This window comes from Octopus sinensis, linkage group LG2 (genome assembly GCF_006345805.1).
Source record: "Octopus sinensis linkage group LG2, ASM634580v1, whole genome shotgun sequence".
NCBI classification, from domain to species: Eukaryota; Metazoa; Mollusca; class Cephalopoda; order Octopoda; family Octopodidae; genus Octopus; species Octopus sinensis.
The window spans coordinates 201,360,391-201,386,717 of NC_042998.1; the positions used below are offsets into that span (position 1 = coordinate 201,360,391).

Consider the following 26,327-nt stretch of genomic DNA (forward strand, 5'->3'; position numbering starts at 1 on the left):
CGATTTATATTCACTGCTTCCGAATTTTTACTATTTTACTGAGTTTTAACTATTTATTTTTATGCATGATGTCATATACACAGCGTCTGTATGTTCGAGCAAAACAATAATGATTTAATTATTGGACGTATTAAATATACTACGAAGATCTTCATTTTGCCACTTTGAGGACATCTTGCATTATAATAAAAAATTTCATTCTGATTGAATTTCACACATTCTATTAAATGAAAAGACAGTGAAAATGCCCGCTATATTTTATTTCGGCTGAATGCTCGATAATTTCATAAGTTTCATTGTTACAGGTATTTTTGGAAATGTTTACATATATGTAATTATGAAATATTATTTAACATTTTTCTAAATCTGGGAATTTAAATTTTGAAATGCGAGAATATGCTTCTGGTCGTACAATAATAATAATAATAATAATAATAATAATAATAATATAATAATAATAATAATAATAATAATAATAATAATAATAATAATAATAAATGCCCTGATGCAGTACCAGGCAGAGGCTCTCATGGCTTCTGATCTTAACTGATTGGAAGTGTCATCATGTACATTGTTTTTTCTTGGTATAAAAGATGGGCTACAGCAAATATTCTGCTCAATACCACAGATTTGCTTGTCAGTTGTTTGACCATAACCAGTTGAGCATGCCCCTTAGTGGCTGACGATATGTGCATCTCTGATCACGAGCAGAAGTAGTGGGGGAGCATCATAGCCATGTGTTGAGAAGGATTCTTTGGGGTTTGAATAATTCACCTCTGGAAACAGGTGTTTCGTTCAACGTCCTTAAACAACCCTTATTCAGGGACCTTTTGAGCGGGATGGGTTACTCGATCTGAAGAAAATTCTAACTGGGCTCCACCTGCAAGGTCATGTGCTGTTTATCTTGATATGAGATCACCATGTCGCGCACATATGGTTGTGATGCATGTGCCTGGTGTACCCTTATCAGACGGATAGTCATGATGGGTATACTGGGCTTCGTATATTTTACCCCAGTGTCACTTTGATGGCATGCTCTGCTCGCTCACTTAATAATAATAATAATAATAATAATAATAATAATAATAATAATAATAATAATAAGCATGGTGAAGGCGAAGGTAATGATGATGATGATGATGATGACGATGATGATGATGATGATGATGATGATGATGATGATAAAAATGATAAGAAGAAGAAGAAGAAGAAGAAGAAGAAGAAGAAGAAGAAGCGGAAGAAGTAGAAGTTGTAGAAGAAGAAGAAGAAGAAGAAGAAGAACAACAACAACAACAAGGACAGCAACAACAACAAAGCTGAGAGTGAAGGTTTCATATTAGCTGCCCAAGATCAAAGCTTATTAACCCGGAACTACCAAGCCAATGTGATAAAAAATGGAGCTGACCCAAATGCCGATTCTGTAACGATGAGATTGAAACAATAGACCACCTAATTTCAGGGTGTAGAGTCTTAGCACCTGACATGACAGAGTCGGCCATTTTTTACACTGGACAATATGTCGGCATTATAAAATTAAAACCGCTGACAAATCGTATAAACGCCATCCTGAAGCTGTAACTGAGGGAGAAAATGTATCGATTCTATGGGACTTCCCCGTACAAACCGACAAAACTATAAAAGCTAATAAACCGGATATTATTATAAAAGATCTGACAAAAGTGGTGTGTTTATTAATTTACATGAGTATTCCTTGCGACAAAATATAACGGTGAAAGAATTTGTCAAGATCAGTTAATATAAAGACTTGCTAATAGAAATTGAAAAACTGGCATCTCAAGGCGATCTCAAGGTGATTGTAGAATCTCTAGGAATGATAAAAAAAAAGTGCTGAAACCTATTTGAAAATGATATCAGGCTTACCGTTCCTACAGGAAGTGCAAAAAGTCGTGTTAACTGGAACGGCTCATGTACTGAGAAGAGCATTATCGCTGTGAAAACAAAATCCATTCATGAATATATTTATTTAGCATTTTTTTAAATACATATTTTACCTGTGAATATGCGTGTGTAATCTAGGAATGCATACAATGAGCTTCTCTGCCCCAGGTGTACAGAAAACACTTGCCGAGAAATGGAAGAAAATTTGAAGAAGGAATGAAAATATGATAATATCATGCACAACAAAAAACAAAAAATTAAAGTGATAATCACTTGTTAATACATATTGTCTGCACAACTACAAAAACTGTAAACCAAAGCAAAACTTTTGAAAAGAAAAGAAAAATTTCAAAAGAAGCAGAAGTTCAGAAATTGACAAATTTAACAAGGAGTACATCTCTTCCTCCTAGTATTCCGAAAGGCTAGAATATCTACAATTTCCGGTCAATATTTTAAATTTCTCATAATACGTTAGGGAACTTAGATAGCTACAGCTTTCGAACTCAGAAACGATCGGCTTTAAGAAAAACTTTATTATCTACAACTTCTGTGAAAACATATCCTTTCCTTTCTCCCTGAGTATTCGAAAATGTAAAATCCTATTTATTCGAAAAAAAACTACAGTTTTCTCTGTTCGGACAGACAAAAGATCATCTCCAATAAATTTTAAAATCTTAGCACCTAAAATTTTCTATGAAAATTTTACCTTCCTTTTTTTCCATTCCCTTCTCCCTGAGTATTCGAACATGTAACCATCCGTTTCATTGCAAAAAATTTACTGTATTCCCCAACTGGACAGACAAACAAACATCCCAAGAAAATTTAAAATTTTAACATATTAGTTTTCTATGAAACTTATCCCCGACTACCCAAACATACTTTTTATTGCAACAACACAATTTTAAATTTTATATTTTTATATATTTTTAAAATTATATTAATTATTATTATTTTTTGTTTTTTTAATGTTTTGGTTTATGTTTTTCACCGTTTGATTTGCCTAATAGTGGTTTTATCTCTAATTTAATTTATATATATATATATATATATATATATATATATATATATATATATATATATATATATATATATATATATATAGTTAATCCAAACAAGAAAACACAAAAAAACACAACAACGCGAGGACGTGGAACAAATATAGTATTATTGGACGCTCAGGAAAGAAGGAAAGAAGTAGGGTTTAACGTTCCGAGCGGAAACATAGGAGAAGGAAAGATCCCGAGAAGGGCAGACAGAGGAAAAGAAATCGCCAACGGTACACACGAGGTCACATTTATATATAAATATATATATAATTGTATTTTCTACCAGTAATTACAAATGGAACAGGTTGAATTGCTTCTTTTCCAAGGACAAGGGCAGCGCTCAGAGTGGTCGCTGGTAGTAATAAGTACATTTGACCTCTCCTGTCATAAAGGGTATAAAGAATCTTATGTCACTATGGCTGACCTCCCCACGTTCTTCCAGTTTGTTTTTATAGACCTGTAGAATTTGATCTATTCACTAAGCTGCTTCTCTTGCCCTAACTCTTTCCTTCAACAACCACATATTTACGATTATCTCAAGTGCAGGACAAAATTTAGAAGTAAAGAAATTTAATAATAAAGGGAAATAGCAATAATGATAATAACAATAGTAGTGGTGGTCATGGTGATAATGATAACAATAACAATAGTGATATGCTGCAGCTGCTACTACTACGATATAGCCCTATATAGCCCATGAATCTGTGGCCCAACTACAACTACCAATTTCTTTACTGCCCACAAGGGGCTAAACACAGTGGGGACAAACAAGGACAGACAAACGGATTAAGTCGATTACATCGACCCCAGTGCGTAACTGGTACTTAATTTATCGACCCCGAAAGGATGAAAGGCAAAGTCGACCTCGGCGGAATTTGAACTCAGAACGTAACGGCAGATGAAATACCTATTTCTTTACTACCCACAAGGGGCTAAACACAGAGAGAACAAACAAGGACAGACAAACGGATTAAGTCGATTACATCGACCCCAGTGCGTAACTGGTACTTAATTTATCGACCACGAAAGGATGAAAGGCAAAGTCGACCTCGGCGGAATTTGAACTCAGAACGTAACGGCAGATGAAATACCTATTTCTTTACTACCCACAAGGGGCTAAACACAGAGAGAACAAACAAGGACAGACAAACAGATTAAGTCGATTACATCAACACAAGTGCGTAACTGGTACTTAATTTATCGACCCCGAAAGGATGAAAGACAAATTCGACCTCGGCGGAATTTGAACTCAGAACGTAACGGCAGATGAAATACCTATTTCTTTACTACCCACAAGGGGATAAACACAGAGGAGACAAACAAGGACAGACAAACGGATTAAGTCGATTACATCGACACCAGTGCGTAACTGGTACTTAATTTATCGACCCCCGAAAGGATGAAAGGCAAAGTCGACCTCGGCGGAATTTGAACTCAGAACGTAGCTAAGCATTTCGCCCAATGTGCTAACAGTTCTGCCAGCTCGCCGCCCAACTACCACTACCGCCACCTCTACTACTCTTGCTGCTGCTGCCACCACTGCTGCCACTACATATAGATACAACAATTAAAAAATTAAGGATGTACTTGAGAACGGCAATAGAAGTCTAAAGAAAAGCCTGTTCAGCGAAGAAGATTACGAGTGAGCAAAAGACTCTGTGGGGAGTCGTTCAGCACGACAGGACATTGCTGGGGAAGGCCAGATCAAATAGTGTAATTCACCGCTAGAAACATGGGTGTTTCGTTCAACATCCTTAAACATCCTTAAATTAAGTTAAACTCTCTCAAGGTTCAAATGTCATCAATATCGACGAGTACTTGAGTGAAATGTCTTGAATCTTTTTGGCATAAAAAATTTGTCCTTGTGTTAGAATTATTTTGAAACATGATTACTGCATTTTACTGAGTTTCAAGTTTCGAACTTTGCTAATATCCAGCTTTATCTACACGTACCGTTGCCTTAATAGCGTCAAATTTGAAAGACATAACATCTGCTTCTTTGATAAATGAATAAAGACATGACTGAAGGATATTCCTTTTTGCAAAACATATTGCATTTTATTCAGCTTTGAATTTATAATACATAAAAATAAAACAATAATGTCACCAGACCTATTTAGAATATCATTGTCTTTTTTATTTTACCAGACCAAAAATTACGCAAAATTTGGAAAGCGCTGGAGCAGAAACAATAATAGTCAATATTGATTTGTTATTTCTATACTTGACGCTTTGTGTGAAGCCAAACGTAAACACCACAGAAGAAGTGGCCACAAATACTTATTTCTTTACTACCCACAAAGGGGCTAAACACAGAGAGGACAAACAAGGTCAGACAAATGCATTAAGTCGATTATATCGACCCCAGTGCGTAACTGGTACTTAATTTATTGACCCCGAAAGGATGAAAGGCAGACGAAATACTGCTAAGCATTTCAGCCGGCATGCGAACGTTTCTGCCGGCTCGCCGCCTTAAGGGCCACAAATACTATCGCACTCGTCTTCTCCTTACAATTCAACGAAAATTACGGATTCAACACCCTTTTTTTCCATAAAATTTATCACGCTTTTACCAATGTAATTTGCGTACTTTTCATTTCCAGCACTATTGTATACTTGCTTACAAAGACTTCTAAAACACGCCTATCTTCATCATATATTTCCCACTACCCTGTCTCGAAATATCTCAATGTGAAGCCTTTCAGGTCCCTGGAACAACACGTAAGAAATATTTCCTTTTTTTTTATAGACCGTTCAATCTGTCTCTACTTGCTTGTTACTCATTTATATAAACTGTTGTTTGTTTCATTAATGCATCGCATAATATTTGACTAACTTCATCATTCCATCCATATTATCAGAAATAATGCAATAATTTTTCATGTGGAGATTTTTTTTCTTCACTCTTTTGTGCTGCCAGTATTTCTGTATTAAATCAGATCTATCAAAAGCTAATCTCATACACCAGAGCATTATACTTTTGATAACTGCCTCGTTAAATACATGCGCATCGACTGTATCTGTTTTTCGTATTCTGAGCCAGTTATATCTGCTACAATCTTCTTTATGAAGCGTAATGTCTTCTGTTATCTCGAAAGCCACGTTCTCTTGTAGATATTATAACCCAACCCCTCTCCTTACGCTTAGTATCGCTGTGTTAATCACACGCTATCTCTTAACAATATACTTACCTGTATCAAGTGAACAGGTGTGCACTGTCATAACATGTTAAACAAGCAATGACATGCCTCAGTATTATTGTTATTATAAATGTTGGATTTATATTTCCGAATATATGGTTACACACCACGTATATAAATATATCACATTAAACAAACATCACAAGTAGTAGGGATACTTTACAAGTTTCGAAGTTTATTCAATATTTCAGCAGTTATAAAAAAAAATTTGAAACGTAACCTACTATTTTGTCCTGACTATTTATCAGTTACATGGTTGTTTTCATATCCTACGCAGCTTCGGAAAATAAGCACTTCTGCTGATTCTTATCAACTAACCATCTGCCTAAACATTACAAAACAAAAACAACTTGATTTCTATGCGATTCTGCCGCTTTTTCAACTAGCTGCACTTCGCTTCCTGTGAAAAGAAATTCCTCATCGTAGATTCCGCTTGCTCTAGCCTCTCGGCCTATCACACACTGTTTGCTTTTTTAAAATTTCCAACCTCAAACACGTGCCACATCCTTAAGGTACCTTATGAAAGCAATCCTAATAGTTGTTCACATTGAAAATCAACTACAATAATTTTCGGCGTTATAGATGAGAGGAGAATATTCATGTGTGATATCTTTTCTGTATTGAATATTTAATAAAACATTATTAGAATGGCGGGTCTTCAGAATACTCAGAAGAAATTGAAGCTGCAAAGAACCTAAAAGAAATATAACATTTGAAATTCACAAGTTGAGTCAATGCAATATGCAGAATAAAAAAAATGCTGTTTAAATGCGACTGCAAACACATTTTTAAACGTCCTTACTTCTTTATCTATATCTCGACCAAATACCAGTATCTGGTGATTGCACACTAAAACATTCAAGCATTTACGATATAACCACCACAAAGACAAATTTGTTTGCATGCATGAGATGGCTATAACCAACAAGTAACACCGATGCAGTTAGAGCACAATATTAAGCGTTCATCTAGGCTCCTGACTTATATATGGATATCGGAGTATACACTCTACGAACGATATGAAACTTGTACAAATAAAGAAAGCAGAAAGGGTCATTTTTAGAAAACCAATATTTATTGCTTATACACATGGTTGCAAGAGTGCAATACTTATAATCCGATAAATTTTCTAAGAACTATTCAGAGACATATTTGTTTATACACACCGGATGCTATGGAAAGCACACATTATTCAACATCTATACATGTACAGTACGTAGTTACCAACATAGGCATCACTGAGTAAAAAAGTTCGACCGTTTCTAATGTTTCCTGTTCTTGTTTGAGATTGTAAATTTGTCGAATGTCTTTTAAGTGGTATTAAGTATTAATACTCTCTATAGAAGCAAATGTGAATAAAATATTATACACCTCGCTGTTGTATTTGACAAGGCAATACATTTTTAAGAAAATAATTTTTCCGATATTTTTCTATATATTTAAAAATATTTAAACATAATAGATGTTCTATACATCAGTAGGAGGGTGTTGGTCTGTCGATTTAGACATACGTTATGAATGGATAAAGCATATTTATTCCTTTATATATTATAATGCGAAGTGTTGAATGAGATGTTGTAGAACTGAATGAGATGACTAAATAAAGGATGAAACATCGATTACTTCGTATGGCGTATAATATCTTTGTTTGTTTCATTGCAAAACAGAAATCGAAACACATGTGATGTCTACTGCGTTTTCCTTAAAGAGAAATTAGGTAATGTATGTTTTCTTCAGTGCCTGTATGTTTGTAAGTAAGCTGTGTCTGTTTAAACAGATAGTTGTGTGATTTATGTAGATCGGAAAAGGACATGCTAGACGCCAGAAAATAGATAAAGAAATAGGTTTAAACAGACGAAAATGATATTGATCACTAGGTTGTTTAAATTCTGAAAGGAGTTATATTATGTTATTACGAAGGCGAAAGACACATAATAAAATGACTAGCTGTTCGGTGTCTTTTCAGACTTGTGTAAATAATCAGAAATATATCTCTGTTTATGTTTTTACATCTATCGCAGAAAACTTTATAGACACATGAAGTGTGTAATAGCGCATCGAAGAATTGTCTTTGGAGAAACGGCGAAATAGATTCAAGAAAGTCAGAGACATATATTTATTGAATTGTGCTTAAATAGAAATAATGGCCATTGTGATCGAACACCCAACAAGAGAAGGAATAGAGACAGAAAGTCTGATGGCGTGATATAAACCATATTAAAGACTGTTTTCAAATGGAAGTCATATATACTTTCATTTTGGTTCTTTGTTCAGAGAGAGAGAGAGAGAGAGAGAAAGAGAGAGAAAGAGAGGGTTATTTTCTGAGGTAAATTTAAGATAGAGCACAATTGATTATTGACATGTTATATAAGATATTGTAGGGTGTAACTAGAATATGAACGGAATATAGATTACCATTCGCAAATATAAAGAATGATAAAACTTGTGTAAGAAAATGTAGATCTTGATAATAATTACAGAATGGGAAACACGTATCTGAGTACTAAATACACTCTTAGAAACTCACCAATAATTCATTATGCATACAGATACGCACACATACACATACATATAGAGGTATGCACAATGCGAGCAAAAACGTGCATGCGTATCTATCTATTTATCTATCTATCCATCTATTTATCTATCTATCTTTTATCTCTCTCTCTCTCTCTCTCTTCTCTCTCTCTCTCTCTCTCTCTCTCTCTCTCTCTCTCTCGCTCTCTGTATATATATATATATATTATATATATATACATTCAAAATAAATATTTTCATGAGTTGAACAGCGACTGCTACCATCCATTGACCATTCAAAATACTACTATCATGGCACTCCCAAAATCTTCTTCTTCTACTCTGCCTTCTTCTTTTTTCTTCTTCTTCCCTACCAAGAATTCACAACGACCTCGAATACACTAGAGTAAACAAGAGAGACAGAGACAGGCAGAAACAAGGAAAATGACACTTGTATTTGAACACTATACAAATATTCTTTAAAAAATAAAACTTTTCTTTTAATTTTTCTAAATTTAATTATTTAATTATTACAGTTGAAAAAGTCTCAATGTCTGAAACCGGTACTGAAATGTTTTTTATAATATTATTTTAGCATTTTCTATCATGACTGTTTTCCATATATATATATATATTTCTCTATATATATATATGTATGTGTGTGTGTGTGTGTGTGTGTGCGAGCACATACACCCAAATGTATACATGTATGTTTCATTTATATAAGCTTATTAGGTTTATATATTGTCGTCTGTGTGTATAAATGTCTTTCTACGCTATTACGAAATGATCATACAGTTATAACTGAACAGGTTTAACAAAATAAAACTTACGAGTAACAAGAGCTACAGTCACATCGTCACTCGCTTTTGCCACACGCGACAAGGACAAACTTTCTGCTACGTATATTTAATGTGAATATGTAACCTGTGCAGTTAGATGAAAATCGCAAGCAGCTCTGTTGAGAAGGTATCATGGCATGAACTAAAAAAAAACCTGTATTTTCAAATCATATAAACCAACCAGTTGTCGATTTCTCTTCTGCATATTTTATCTGCTGGAAACATAAAAATAATGCTACACTCTTATCGATAGTTCTTACACTAATTCTGCATACACATCCAATTTTGTTGTATTTTAAACCCTTTAGATGATAAGAAAAACACTAAATGGTTTTCATAAAAGGTAAGTCTTATAATTGGTTAATGCGATCGCATATATCTCAAATAACTCAGAAATAAGTATTCTATTGTGATGCAATTGAAGTATTTGTTACAAATAGCGTAGGAAATATTACACGATGTAAACATGTCGAAAGTTTAAGTTGTTCCTCATGATGATAATGGAGAAATGTTATTAAAGATCTTAAATTGGACATTAAGTGTTTCCATAAGTCGATAATGATAGATATGCATGCCACTAATATCTGATGTATGACAGAAGCAATTATTCTTGTTAGTGTTCCTCTTCACTTCACAGAATTTCTAACAAACTTTCAATAGTTCTCCATATCGTGCTAAACGTTCCAATAATCATTGGGTTATATTAGTCAATGGAAATTATTGAACATATATCAAAAGTAGCGTAACTTCGTCGCGATGATATATTTAGATAAGGTATTTGTTGGTCGAATAAAATTTAGTGGCAATCGAAGTAGCCATATATGTTCAGTAAACACAATGTGTTTATCATAAACTCTGCTGGTCCTTGCATGGGTGCCGTCAGATTTTATACTTTTGAAGATTTTGTTCTCAGAGAGCAATTCGGAGGAAACAAATGTTGTTTTCAAAGCAGATCAAATCTTATTTTTAAATAAGTTTTGCAAACTTACAGTTCCATGTATGTAATAAAGTTATTCGTATACAAATATATCATATCTTTATTATAATACGGGTGCGCTGGGGTAAGCATGATGCTTTATCATAGCAATTATACATTCAAAAGTGGTTCTTCTTACATATTCACATTTAAGAAATGGCCTGTATCAAGTTTATTTTGTAAATTTCCTTAAAAATGTTACGCTTGATATGTCTTCTATCATCAGGAAAAATTTGCCCATTATTTTTATTGCTTAGCCACACCAATATAATTTTTGAAGGTGTCCAGATTAATACAGCAGAGACAAGAAGTTTTCCTTGGAGAGGAGTCCTTACATAAGTGATTTCCTAGGTAGTTGACAGCGCTAAGAATGTAACCATGTTAACTGGTGCAAATACTCGTTGCTACGTATGAATTCTACCTCTCAAATAAAACGGGTGCCTGTTGAATTTCCACACCTTAGTTAACTACTAAAATGCACTAAAATGGCGGTGATTGAATCAATGTAATAGAGGAGATATTAGCTCGGTAGTATCGATTCCGAGGAAAGTGGAGAGACGTCCGCAATATCATAAACATTCCACCGATATTTTTGGACTTTACACACATCTTGACTTTGGTTTCACTAGTGGAAAATGTGATCACTCTGAAATATGCTCGGAAAAATTTTCTCCAGCCTGTAATTTTGTGTGTCAGTCACATGCACGTCCTTTCTTCATTTCATATGTAATTTCTTCATTTCATATGTGGCCTGCCGATATTTCTAAGCCTTAATCGCCTGCCCATGACAAAGCATTAAACGTCTCCGAAATATTACTGATGTAGGCATCTTTCACTTAACACGTGCATGCTGACACAAACATGTATTTCTAAATAAACACCGACCAAGAAAATATATACGATACCCCTATGTGTGTCATTATAATCTAAGTTGTGTGCAAATTTAGGAACCAGTGTGCGCAATCGCTCGCAGATGTTAATGTTCACAGACTGATGCGCAACCTTGTAACAATAAAATATTATGCATATGTACGTATCGTGCACATTTATGCATGTATGTATGCATGCATGCATGCATGTATGTATGTATGTATGTATGTATATATGTATGCATGTATGTATATATGTATGCATGCATGTATGTCATTTTTAGTTATATTTTAAGATTTCCTGCCAATAGAGAAAGAGCCCGTCTCTAATCTAGATCCAAGGCTCCTTAATTGGATTTTCAAAAACATCGATAGGGTATTTTTGTATGTATATATGTGTGCAATATGTATGTATGTATGCTTCCCTGGATTATGAATCTTATCACGAGTGTAATTTCCAAACAATTACAACGAAGACAGAGATTGGTGCATATTCAAATGTTTAATTTAACACTTGGTATAACAGTATAATTGATTGGTTTAAATGACCGACACGTGTTTCTGCTGAAGTGAAGATCATCTCAAAATACAAATATGTGCCTTTAGCAAGGTTTTTCTGACATATGCGCTCAATAACAGTCGTTTCGGTCTACTGATATTTTTGATTAATTAAAGTTTACAACATACAGATCCCAAGACTAATGCGAAGGCAATAGTCTTGGATTCAAAGTTGTCTTCAAAATTGGTACATATCGTTTTTGTGGAGTTGATCATTCCCATTAATATTCTTTATCCAGAAAAAGGCTCCTCACTTCTTTTTCCTTCCAAAATTGCCCTTATAACAAATGTGTTTAATTTTCGGTGTTGATTCTGTACTTAATATTTTACTTTTTTATGCCGTTTTGCTGATTTCTGCCACAGACAATTGGATTTCCGACAAAATATTTTTCTATATGTGTTCACGAGTGTCAGTTAGTTAAAACCAAATAATCAATGAATACATCATCAAATCTTCTCAGTATTTAAAGCTTTACGTCGATTGAACAGAATACATGATATTTACTAAGCACATAAATTGTTGGATGTAAAAATGCAGAAGCAGCATTAAAAACATATATTTATCAGTGAGCTTGCTAACAAACTTCAATTGAAGCATATTTCGATAGTTTTCAATGCCATTTCTTTTCACCCACCTACCTCAGACGGTATACATCGCTGCGTTTTGCAAAACTAAAAGTGAATGAAGCGTATTCCTCAGAGATTCTTCACAGATCAAACGGCACGACAAACTATTAAGCCAATCTGCCATGGTGATTGGATACAATATTGATTCAGCACAATAGTCAAGTTTAAAATGAAGATACATTTGCAATTGCCTGATTATAATTAAAGAAATATTGAACAATGATATGGGCTTGAAACACATTCAAATATCAATAATTCATTTGATAAATTTCTGAACATGAATTTGCAAATGAAAACATAATTAGAAACATTTTGTTTTATTTTACTTTGTTTTTCAGAATTCATTGCTTTAACTTAATGCAAATTTATTGAGCGAAATTTCACAATGATTATTTTATGCTATATTTTCATATTTATCACTAGTAGCGCACCATTTTGGTTTTAATTGTGGAAAGAATAATTATAGAATTATGAGTGACGGCAAACAATTAGACAAACCCGAGATGAAAAGAGTTCAAAATTAACCTACCTATTAAGGGACAGAAAATATTAAGACGGATTGAAATTAGCTGTGTTACATTTTACTGTTATGTTCTATCGTCTGTTTTATCTGATGATAGAAAGTTTAATGAACTTTGTTCGGTTTAGTGGAAGCTTAGCCGAGCGTTTTCATTTCAGCTCGATAATTCAATGCGTTTGTTCTCATTTGCTCGCCTCTTAATTACCGTGAAACAAGAGAAATAATGACAAATTAATATTCTAAAACTGCTTAATATTATTCTCCGCCTATAAATTTAACTGTTCAAAGAATTTATATGATTGAAACAAAATGTCTTTCAAGTAGTTTAAAAAGATTGAAGGTCAATATGAAATTAGAGTCAGGTTGATTAAATTATAGGATTTTAGTAATTTTTAATTATACATTAGTCTTTTTTCTAGTTCATATTTTTATTATAATTTCGTATAATAAAAATATTTTCATTCGATAACAGAAATAAAAAAAAATTAATGTCTTTCTTGACATGTAACATTTATTTGATGACTGACAGGGAAATACAGAGTGGGAATGTGATGAATTTCAGTCTTATATAAAAATCAATTGAAGAATGATATATAAATTGAATTTCTTCTTTGTGCTCCACTGATGAGAGTCATGTGTGGGGAAATGAACCGCATTCGATTCCTTGTTAAGTGATTAAATTTAGACATTACAAATAACCCCAAAATCAAAATGCTCACTTCAATATTTAGTTCTCTTCCTCCTAAACTTATGCGATAGTGTATCATATAAGCAAATCCTTAGATCTATAACATGAATATTCTAAGAGGATTTCTTTTCTCTATTTGTTCTTTGCATTTCTACAAGAATAAGGAACGATCCATTTGCTACACTCTAGGTATATCGGTATTTTTGCAAGTAGAAAAGAAAACATCTATATTCACTATAATAGATCAGGTTTGCGAATATCCAATACATCAAATCAGCGTTGGCAGAATTTGAATCGGATATATAACTCTGTCTTATATAGTAACAAAGGGAGATATTCAATACATCTATTTTGTCCAGAATATTAGATTATCTTCGTGTTTATTGTTGAAATGTTTGTTATGAACCTCACTATTCGGCAGTGGTTGGTGAAAATGGCCAATCTATTTGTTTGCTTTTTTATTATTGAAGAAAAGGAATAGGCAAAGGATACCCTTCACAAAACAAAAGTTGTTAGGATTAATATAAACCCTCTTCTATTTTATTTTCTTAGGAGATGCAGCTTGTCTATATCTATATATCTGCAGTGGCAATCCATTGCTGTGAAAAATCTTAGATATCAGTTCCCGTGCTGTTGTTATAACTGCATTGTTAAATTTTGCTTTATTGTGTAATGAATTTTCCGATAGTCATACATTTTAAGGTCTGGTTTGGTATTCTGTGTTCACTATAGCATTGCTCAGAGCGCATTTATAAATTATATGCTCATTGGCACAAATGCAAAGGCGTTAGACACCAAGCGAAACAATATACATAGGCAGAATATTGATGCAAGTATTTAGAGTTTGGAAGAAGATTTACTGTGCCCAACTATAAAATATCAAAATGTCGATAAAATTCTATTCTTATCTATCTCAAAATGAATTGTATCTGCAAAATTGAAATTATTTCAAGTGTTACAATATCTGGGTGACGCTAATGTACATTACAAGCGTACAACAAAACATATAACCACTGGTCTTTTGTGCATGAACTGACAGAGGATGTATAGTCGATATAATACAGCTGTTTAGACAACTAAATTATGATATAAGGAGCAATGTCTAGCGATTTTAGTTATAACGTTGGTTGACCACATGTTTTTTTTCACTTGAAAAGCAAGTGAGCCTTTTACTTTTGACAACGAGGGCAACGTATGCTTTTCCCAGGGCTGCAAGTCTTATAATACGCGTAGGGCTTATATTCTTCGGATGCCTTTGAAACTAATTGATCTACATATTCAAATGCATTTGCTTCAAATACTAAAACTTTAGCAAATATCATTAGTCACTACTTTGTCAAAGTAGCATTGGAGTTTGATAACAGCAGAGACATACGACCACAAGCTACAATATTTTGCACTAAGAAACTAATATTCCTATACATTCCAACAAAGTCAATATAAATTTCATGGCCACAACATTTTCCTCTGCAGCAGAAATCTATATTGTTACATAAATTGAGCATTCCAGTTCTAATATGAACATCTGGAAGTTTAGTTTTGAACCATGATTTACGAAATGCATCGAATCATTAGGCTGTTGGACATTTCTAACGGTATTTGTTTTGAGTCTTTACCACGGAGATTATCATTACCATTCACATTTTTGCGGGTCGACATAATCTAAATTTCTACAAAATATTGACCCTGTACCAACATTTGAAACACTTATTATTGTTAATCTGCTGACTTATTAAATATATTCATGTGTATATAAGTGTAGGATATGATATGATATAAGAAAAGGAATATAATTGTATATGGATATTCTAAATCGTTTATGTATTACTTCTCTTAGTTGCTGGACTGCAACCATGTTACGTACGGCTTTGTTGGATTTGTCGCAAAAACCTACATAATTACTTATTTTAAAGTCCCATAATTATTCTCTCGGTCCCTTTTATTCTGAACTGCTATGGCTAGGGGAACGTAAATCAACCAGCATCAGTTGTCAAGTTGTGGACAACTACACAAACACAGAGACGCATACGCAAATATAGACACACGCACATATGTATACACTACCTGATGTACCCGGTAACTCCCGGAAAAGAGGAGCTTATCCCTTGCTTCCGTTCTCATAGTTGTTTAGCTCATCCATTAACAACAATACAAAGTATGTGTGTGAAGGTGCGTGGCCGATTGCGTAGGGCGTTGCACTCGCAATCGCTTCGCATTATTTTCGTTGTGTTCATAATTCACAGACGTCATTTCCCTATGACGCAATCCATTTGGTTGTAAATGGCTTATCTTGCAACAGAGAAACTTTCCGATCAGGGACTACTCACCTAGCCATTTGGGTGGCATCGCTCAAAGGTTCAAACGATGCAATGGGCATAGTGACCAGCAGTGCATAACAACCCAGAACCATGGAAGCAAACTTTTTTCAACACATAATCACAACACAAGCATGTAATTATATATATATATATATATATATATATATATATATATATATACATATAAAGTTAATCCAAACAAGAAAGCACAAAAGAACCCAACAACGCGAGGACGTGGAACAATTATAGTATTATTGGACGCTCAGGAAAGACGGAAAGAAGGAGGGTTTAACGTTTCGAGCGGAGCTCTTCGTCGGAAAAGCAAAGATCCCGAGAAGGGAAGACAGGAAAAAATCGCCAACGGTACACACACATATATATATATATATATATATATGTGTGTGTGTGTGTTTTTTGTGTGTGCTTTTTTTTGTGTGTGTGTGTGTGTGTTATTTAGAGATAGTATTCCCCTTCATCACACCATATAAAAGAATTTTAATTTAATACTTACTACTCATTTATCAGATACACGTGTTTCTTGAGGTTCTTTCACAGTTCCTTAAGCACGCTGTGTTTTACAGGAACATTTCTTAAAATGTAACCCCAATCATCAGGCCTCTACATCACTTTATCATAGTTCGATACTAAAAACTATATTTAAATTTTAACAGATAAGTATGTGTATGTGTAAATAGATAAGAATGTGTATGGGATTAAATATCTCATAATTCTTTATCGTTTGGTATGAGGCGATTGATAGATTATTGAATTTAAATCACTACTAAACAGTTTAAATCCAAATATTCATTCTACATTGTAGGATAGTAAAGAAGAACTCCCATTCCTTGATTTTCTAATAAGAAATGTCAAACTAATTGAAACTGATATTTGTCAGAAACCGACGGACTGGAAGCATATCTTCTGATTACTTCATGCAAACCAAAACATATCAAACGAAATATTCCTTTTAATTTAGCGAAACGGATTTGCACAATAATGTCTGATGTTAATTCTCGGTAACTTCGACTTCAAGAACCTAGATCAACACCTGACAAGAGATATATCTACCCTCACCTATAGATCATAGAAGTAAACGTTCCAAGAAATAGACATTAAAACACCAAGGGAAACAAAACGAAATATCTCACCTCATCTAAAACTACAACCCTCTCCATCAGCCAACGAATGTAGAAACAATGAAGTATTCAAGACCATTAATCAATATCTACCGATGCTCAATACGTATCCAAAGATGAACCACATCCTACAAACACATAAATTCATCAAGTGTAAAAATCATCCCAAATCACTGAAATTACTATTGACATATGCGAAGCTATACCCAAAACAATGAAACCAATATACAAAAAATGAGGACGACGAAATTATGGAACATGTCCCAACTATTGGAAGGTTTGGAATTCCATTTTAAACAAGGAGAGAGATTCACACGGAAAACCAATTTCAGGTGTGCACCTGAAAATTTATTTTATGTGACAACTAGTTCAGGTTATGAACAAAACTCTATAGGCGAAACAAGAATTTCACTTAAACGGAGAACTACACTGCATAAGAAATAAATACGATTTCCAAGTCCAAGATTTAAATAGATACCATTTAATCACTACTTAGAGAGCTGTGTAGGGAATCCCCAACCATGCTTCACAGTTTCCTCCATCTACCAGGAAGAAATGCTATACAAGAATGATTAAATAAAGAAAACATATTTATTGAAAAATACAAACCTTGCCTGAATATGAACGCATATTTATCATAAATATGGTTTTTGTAAATATTGTAATTCATGAACGCATATCCGACATTGTAATTATTTGATCTTACTACTTTAACTCATGAGATTATATAAATTTACCCTCCCGCAAAAAGTGCACCCTTCAAAACGTGCCCTCCTACAAAAAAAGTGCAATTGCCTCCCTTGTCTCGAATAATAACAATCACCAATTACCTCCCCCCCCCTTTATGTTTGTCTCTATTTGGTTATTCGTTTACAAAAAAACTCTCATACAAGCAGCATGAACTAAGAACGTCTTAAGAAAATACGAAATCGCAATAGCTTCACCAATAGCGAAGTGCAAAACCGGTCGACTATATTAATATTCTATCATTTAAACCATATTAAAGAAATATAAAATGAATTTTCCTGCTTTTATTTTTATTATTTGTCTACAACTCACCACGTGGCGAAATTCTCTTCAACGATGCTACATGCAATACACACGCACACAGAAACACGCACACACACACAGACACAGAGACGCAAGCACACGCACATACGGAATTATGCACACGCACACACCCACGCGCGAAAACATTAAGGCATCTTTAGAGATTTAAGAAATTCAGATGAGTACTCAAGTCAGCACTGCATGCAATACAATAATTCTTTGACCTGAAAATTAGGAGAATGTGTTAATAAAAATAACATTATTCACTACAAACAGTAAGTTTAGGTAAGGATAAGATTATGAGCGCAAGTCACTAGTAGCCAGGTAGAAAATTAAAAACTGGAATGAATCTGGCAGCATTATACTTTTTTATAATAAGGCCGCGAAATGCTTAGTGGCATTTCGGTCGTTTTTGCGTTTCATGTTCAAATTCCACCCATGTCGAATTTGCCTTCCATCTATTTCGCGGCCAAGAAAATAGTACCGTCTGGACACTGGAGTCGATGTAATCGACTAACCCTCCTCCTAAACTGCTGGCTTTGTGCCAAAATTTGAAATCATTATATTTTTGATAAGTGTAGTAATTAACAATAACAAAAATGTATTTAGTAATAGTAATAGAGGACGAATTTTTAATTATTTGGAAAACCATTCCGCTACTAAATCATCTGTGAATCTTGTATAGATATCTGTTGCATAATGTGCTATGCAATGTTTGTGAGTTTTTCATTGTAGTTGTAATTGTTTCAAATTTTTGCACAAGGCCAGCAATTTCGGGAAGATAGTAAGTTGATTACATCGACCCCAGTACTCCACTGCTACTTATGTTATCAACCCCGAAATGACGAAAAACGAAGTCAGCCTAGACTTGAATTGAGAACGTAAAGACGAACGGAATGCTGCTAAGCACTTTGCCGCCCGTGGTAACGATTCTGCTTGCTCGCCGCCGTAATAATAGTAATTATATCGATACTGTTATTAATGACACTTCTTGTAATGTCCCTCATAGCACTTGTAACTTACAGATCCGGCAAAATGCCATCTAAACAACCAATGTTTTAAATGCAATGTAGCAAACAAATGATCAGTTACGGCAGCACATAAAGCACACTACTATATCTGTTTATACGAATTAAAATTTAGATTGCCGTTTCACATATGATCATTGAAGAATGAAAGAAATGATTTGAAACCTTAAAACGAAGAATATTATTTAGTCAACCGTAGTAAATGAAGCATCTTGCAATTCCATATAGAATGTGTAGGATACATGTAACCGGCAGGTTGTTAATTTTTGAATCTAATTAACCATGTTGTTATCGGGAATTCAGTAATAGATTCTTAAAATTTATCATTATCAGACATAGCGAAATAAATAATTTTTAGGATGTCAACCTTAGTTTAATCATTGGGGTATCAATATTTGGTGCTCCAAATTAGGCAACTTCTTACTTAAAAAACTTCTTAAGTACGTAATGAACGTATTTATATAGATCAAGTGAAAAATCATCTTAATTTGATTAACAATATTCCTATTTGTTTCAAATTTTTGCATATGGCCAGCAAGTTCGGGCGAGCGGGTAAGTCGCTTACATCGATCCCAGGGCTCAACTGTACGTATTTTATTGATTCCGAAAGAATGAAAGGTGAAGTTAAACTCGGCGCAATTTGAACTCAAAACGTGAAGACGGACGAAATGCTGCTAAGCCCGGTGTGCTAACGATCCTTCCAGCTCGCTGTCGTACTGTAAATATATATATTAAACTCACAAAGGGTATACTGCACCATCATTTCAACTCCCTTTTCTTACCTTTACTCTTTAGTTTTCATTTATCTTGCCATAATTTCTTTACACATTTTACCTTCATAATAGAATTAGCATTATAAGACTATATATTAGAAAACATTCACTTCTTTGAATATTCTCGCTTCTGTTCCTAACTTCATATTCATATTCATCTACATTTAGTATGTATACAATATATTAGGCTATTATTGACCTGCCAATATTCATGACCTCACCTGTTTACAACTGTCTAAACGTTAAAGAATGAACACGACAACCTCTGTGTCTATAGTATATTTCTAATAAAGTGACAATCTGATGTTTATGAATTTTCACTCCAATAATTTTCGCTCAAAATGTTTGTAACTAATATGATTAAAAGTGGAAGAGCTATTTGATATCTAATGGGTTTACATAATTTTCATATATATATAAACCATCATCATTGATGAAAAAGAAATAGTGGGGATAGAAACGATCGCCACTGATTAAAGAATTTACGACCGTATGTATGTATGTATGTTTATGTATGTGTGTATATTCATATATGTATATATGTAAATATATATGCATAAATAGACATGTGTATGTGCGTGTGTGTGTGTGTGAGTGAGTGTGTGCGCTTATTATCTGCATATAATCCAATAATCATGATTTTTGAAGCTTGATTTTACGTAAATGAATACGTCTAAAGATTTTAATCAATGAACTGAGAAATATAATTGCAATTAAACTTCGCAGCAGCAGCAGAGGTGAGATAGAACATCAATAGATTGTTTTATTCCTATTAACCTTTATTCGTTGCAACGTATCCATCATTCTAATCTCTACGGGATATTAATTTCATATTCAATATTATATGTTTGAAATTAAGCAGAAAAATGTCATATTCTTATCAGCTGACATGAATGTAATAACTCTTCATAGAAAACTTCGTTTTATTTACATTCTATTAAGACACAACCTCGTATATCTGCTCAAATAATGATTACTACCAGTTGCACAATATTGATTCTTTCCATAATTAAAGGGTGACAAATTCGTTACAAAGTATGTAAGGTATTATCTAAAATTTAGACATATTCGTATGTATATTTAAGTCTGTATACGTATATTCACATGTGTATTCATGCGTGTGTGCGCGTGGATTTATGTATGCGTGTGTGTGAACATGAATTTTATTAGGGCGATTAAAATTGCATGTCGTATGTCAGCTGTGAAACTAAGTTTGATTTTACTGGTTTCCATTGTTAGAAATATCACAGATTACAGAAAGATAACGGACGAAATTTGGGGAGTGGTTTCGCAATTTTACTTCATTATGCCCTCTTTTAATTCTATAACTGTAATTGTCAAATAGTGTAATCCATACCAGTAATTTTTTTTATAGGTTTAAGACAACGCGCTTTACAATGAAGGTAAGTAAACACCTTCTTTCTGCATATCATTCAACTACAGTAGTGGTTGAATAATATCTTTAAGGCCGCCATTTACTCACACGCAACATATTTCAGAGCTTGTCGCTAATTCAGTTCTTAACCAAATTAAAAACCGTTAACAATTTTGAAGAGGACTGGTCCCTAGATTTATTTTAGCATAAACGAATTTGGATTTGGTCCAGTAGAAAATAGCTTACGTCAAAATTTGTCGCAACGTTATAGTAGAGTACGTAACACCACCAATCAATTTTAGATCTAAATATCTTTTTTTTATTATTTTAGAAGCAAAACATTTTTATCTTAGCTTCAATGATAGAAGAAAGCATGAACACTTCATAGATTTGGTCCCATGCAACAAGAATTTCTATCATGAAAAATATATAAGTAAGGCAAAAAATTGGATTTAAGTATAATTAACTTATTTTTTTTTATTTTAAAACAAACTATATTTTAATTAAGCTTCAAGGATAGAACTCAATGCAAGGAATTTCATGGTATCAGTCTCATGCAATGGAATTTTACAAGAAAGAAGCTGTGCGTGTTTGTTTCTCGAATTTGAGGATGATATACATCTTTTCTATACATTTTTATGATATACATACGTTCTATACATTTTTATGAATATAAGTGTATAAGGGCAATATGAATATATGTCATCGGCAGCATTGATGTAAGAAAAACAAATTATCAACGGCATCAGTAAATTGACGCATTTCACACATAATTAATTACCATAATAGCATAGCCTTAAAAAAAAAGAACGTTGATTACATGGGAAAATGCGAGCGAGGAAATAATATTCTTAAGATTATAAATTTCGAAAAGTTCAGGACAACTTATTACATCTGGTAAAGTACAGGACAAGAAAAGTTTTAACTTAAAATATGCAGCTAATGATAAAATTTGAATATTAAAAATTATTTGATTTTAGTTTAAAAGTAAGATTAATTTTAAAAGGTACCATTTTTTTGTTAAAATATTAACACACTAGAACACTTGAAAAAAGAGAGCCAGAAGTACCAATATAGCTCAAGCTTTATGCAAAATAGAATAGTATATTTGGTGACAAATTCTTTATGTAAAAAGTAGGCATTGGGGCAATACTAAAATTGTGAACACTTGGCAATAACTTAGTCAAGAACTCAAGCAAATCTTACTGTGAATTTGTCGATAGTTGTAGATTTTACTGTAATATATAACTAATTATTGTTTTATCCCATTTATTATACTTATTTATAATCTACTTTCAAATTTCTACTTATTAATTATTAATGAAGAACACGGTATTTTTAAAGTGCAAGCGATGTTTTAATTTAGCCTGTTTTTAATTTAATAGAAATAACAAGTAATAAAGGTTTCTTTTTTTGATAAAAGCTAATATTTTCTATACGCTTTTCTCTTTTACCCTTTCACTTGTTTCAGTCATTTTTACTGCGGCCATGCTGGAGCACCGCCACTAGTCGAGCACATTTACCCCAGGAGTTATTCTTTGTAAGCCTAGTACTTATTCTATCGTTATCTTTTGCCGAACCGCTACGTTACAGGGACGCAAACACAAAAGCATCGGTTGTGAAGCGATGTTCGAGACACACACACACAGATGCATGTATATATATATATATATAAATTTTATATATATATATATATATATATATATATATATACGACGAGCCTCTTTCCGGTTCCGTCTAGAATATCCACTCACAAAGCTTTGCTCGGCCCGAGGCTTTAGTAGAAGACACTTGCCCAAGGTGCCACGCAGTGGGACTCAACCAGGAACCATGTGGGATGTAAGCAAGCTACGCCTGCGCCTATATGCAATATTTTAAGTAAACATTTTCTTGTTCTGTACTTCACCAGATGTAATGAGTTGACTTGAACTTTTCCAAATGTAATAACATGTCCTGTACTTTTCCTAGTTTATCATTTTTAGAAGATTATTTTTCTTGCGCGCATTTTGCATGCAATATATATTCATGGACAGAGAAAGAAAGAATGATTTTAGAGACTCACCTAAACATATCCAGAACCACTTATATTAAGGGACTGCGTAACATTTGCATATTTTAACGCATCCTTGTCAACTATGTCGATTTACATATTATAACACATTATTGGTATCTTAGTAACTGCCTCAATTCCTGGAAGCATTAAAAGTTTCAACACTTTTCTATACAACGGTGTGTATACATTTATAGTAATAAATTATCTTTCATGTGTGAATCAATGCCCCAATTACGAAAGTTTTCACACTGAATATTTTCTATATCTTTATGAAATTTCCTGCAAGATAACAACGAATTACCGAACCATAAAATCTCATTTCAGTTCTTCAATATGAATATATCGATTCACACTAACAAATTGATGCCAAATATTTCTACTAGGACCTTTACAGATAAATGACTAGACCAGTGATTCCCAACCGATTTTTGGCCATGACCCTCCGAATCATTTCTAAAATCCTGATGCCCTTTGTGATATTTAAACCAAAATTTGGTTAATGTTCACAATATTACCCGGAAACAATTAAAAAAAATAGTGCAACGGACGTAAGAGTATGTGTAGGAAACACACACACGTGCGCGCGTTTGTAGTTACGTACATCGAAGGAAATAATCATTTTCCCACTTTAGTGACATCAGATCTTGTGAATATGATAAAACCACCTGTTGTCACTAAAGTGTTCAAAATTTGATAAATTGTCCACAGAAGGGATGTAGAGTTTTTTATTAGTAATTTATTCTCGAATTGTCCCCCTTTCTCTTATTGGTATACTAAACGTTGTGTAAAAAGGCATAAATTCAACATAACCCTACGCATCCTCACCAAAATATTACCATGCTCCACCAAAATATTACCATGTTCCACCGGTGGGGCATGCACCTCACGTTGGGAATCAAGAGACTAGAAATTTGATTAATGAAAGATGGCTGATTTTTCTACCAGATTAATACACACCTGCGAAATTTGAATCGCGTATACTGTTTACTTATAAATATAAATTAGAAGAGCTATAATTTTTTGCTTCATCTGCTAGAAGCAACCAAATCACCAAGATAAATTATCCTTTCCCTATAAACCGCCATTTACCACTTTTATTTCTAAAGTAATTAACGTGTGCCACAAAATATATATTAGAGCAACTATTGGATTCCTCGTAAATGTCTTGCTAAATAGCGTTGAGTTCGAATAATTTTTCGCATATCAATAAAAGCTATTAGGATGGTACCAAAAGACTGACGATGGAAACTTCTAAAAAGCCGCTTAACTTACTGGAGATGACCCCCTATATTTCGCCATTTAATTTATTATCTTTATATGTGGATTTCTCATAAAATAAACTGACCCCAAAATTATACATGTTTTATAGGATGAGCTAGGCTGAGTCACTGGCCATGAATGCAAACTTAGGGGTTAAAAACAGAACGAATATATAGATAAGATAGTAAAAGAACATTTTACATCACAAGCAATTGAACGTTAAAATTACGAGGGAAGATGAAAGGTTCTTGGCTTTAAAGTTTTAAGGAAAGGTCTGGTTGGAGGCCAAACATTCCAATTAATTTTATAGCAACTTGAAAAAAATGAAGGACCGCGGCAATAAGTGTGTGAATTTGAGAAGGGAATATGCTGAATAAAATCATAATTACCAGATCCTCATGTATTTTCCTCTTACTCAAAGCCAGGAATTTTTCAGCACTCCATCGTAAAGGGTCTTCTACATGAAACGGGTTTATAGGCGGCGAGGTGGCAGAACCGTTAGCACCCCGGGCGAAATGAGTAGCCGTATTTTCGTCTGCCGTTACGTTCTGAGTTCGAATTCCGCCGAGGTCGACTTTGCCTTTCATCTTTCGGGGTCGATAAATTAAATACCAGTTACGCACTGGGTTCAATGTAATCGACTAAATTCGTTTGTCTGTCCTTGTTTCTCACCTCTATATTTAGCCCCTTGTGGGTAATAAAGAAACATATATTTGTTATAATTCAATGTTATTTACTTATTCAAACATCAAAGCATAAAAAATTAAGTTGTCCAACTCTGTCACTGATATGAAATTTTGTTGAATGGGTGATTAACCCTTACCCTAATATAGTATACTTTTTTCGAGATCATAAAAATATTTAGTCACTACCGTACACTATGCTGCTTCACTCCATATCGATTTTATCAATCCATCATCCCTTAAATAACTACTGGGGGCTAATTTGGCAGATTGTACATTTCACTCAATTATAAACCAATATTTGTGCCTAGAAGCACAAAATCGACAAGTTATTGTATTTATTCACTCACGGACTGGGATAGATATTTATCAATAACTACATGTAACAGTATAAGACGTTCCATTACAACTGTTGTTTGAAATTCAATTACGTTTTGTTACTTCTATAGATAGAAACTATTGATGTTGATACATCATTTCTAATGAATCATCAGCTGTCAATTTTCTGTTTGTGTTTGGCAATCGAGGTACGATATATAGAACAATACATGCATAGCTTTGGCAAATACAATATCCCTGGGAGGTGAGTAAAGTTATAACTGAAGAGTAGAAAAGTAAAGACGGCTTAAGTGGATAATATTAATTGATATATATATATATATATATATATATATATATATATATATATATAATATACATCATACATACATACATACCTACATATATATATATATATATATAATTTAAAAATTGAGGGAGATAAATCAATATTAATTTTAATATCAATTTAAAACCAGTAGTCCAATATATATATATATATATAATATATATATATATATATATGTGTGTGTGTGTGTGGTGTGTGTGTGTGTGTGTGTGGTGTGTGTGTGTATGTGTATTCTCTTTCCT

The 26,327-nt window shown here is 33.5% G+C and overlaps 1 protein-coding gene across 1 annotated transcript in view; it reads left to right on the plus strand.

Moving 5' to 3' along the window:
* LOC115227347 overlaps positions 1 to 12,892 on the plus strand; it is a 21,462-nt gene extending 8,570 nt beyond the window's left edge. The window contains exon 2 of the mRNA XM_029798215.1: positions 12,873 to 12,892. Coding sequence (XP_029654075.1) covers positions 12,873 to 12,892 — 20 coding nt within the window. The remainder of the gene's footprint in view (positions 1 to 12,872) is intronic.
* The last annotated feature ends 13,435 nt before the right edge of the window (positions 12,893 to 26,327 follow it).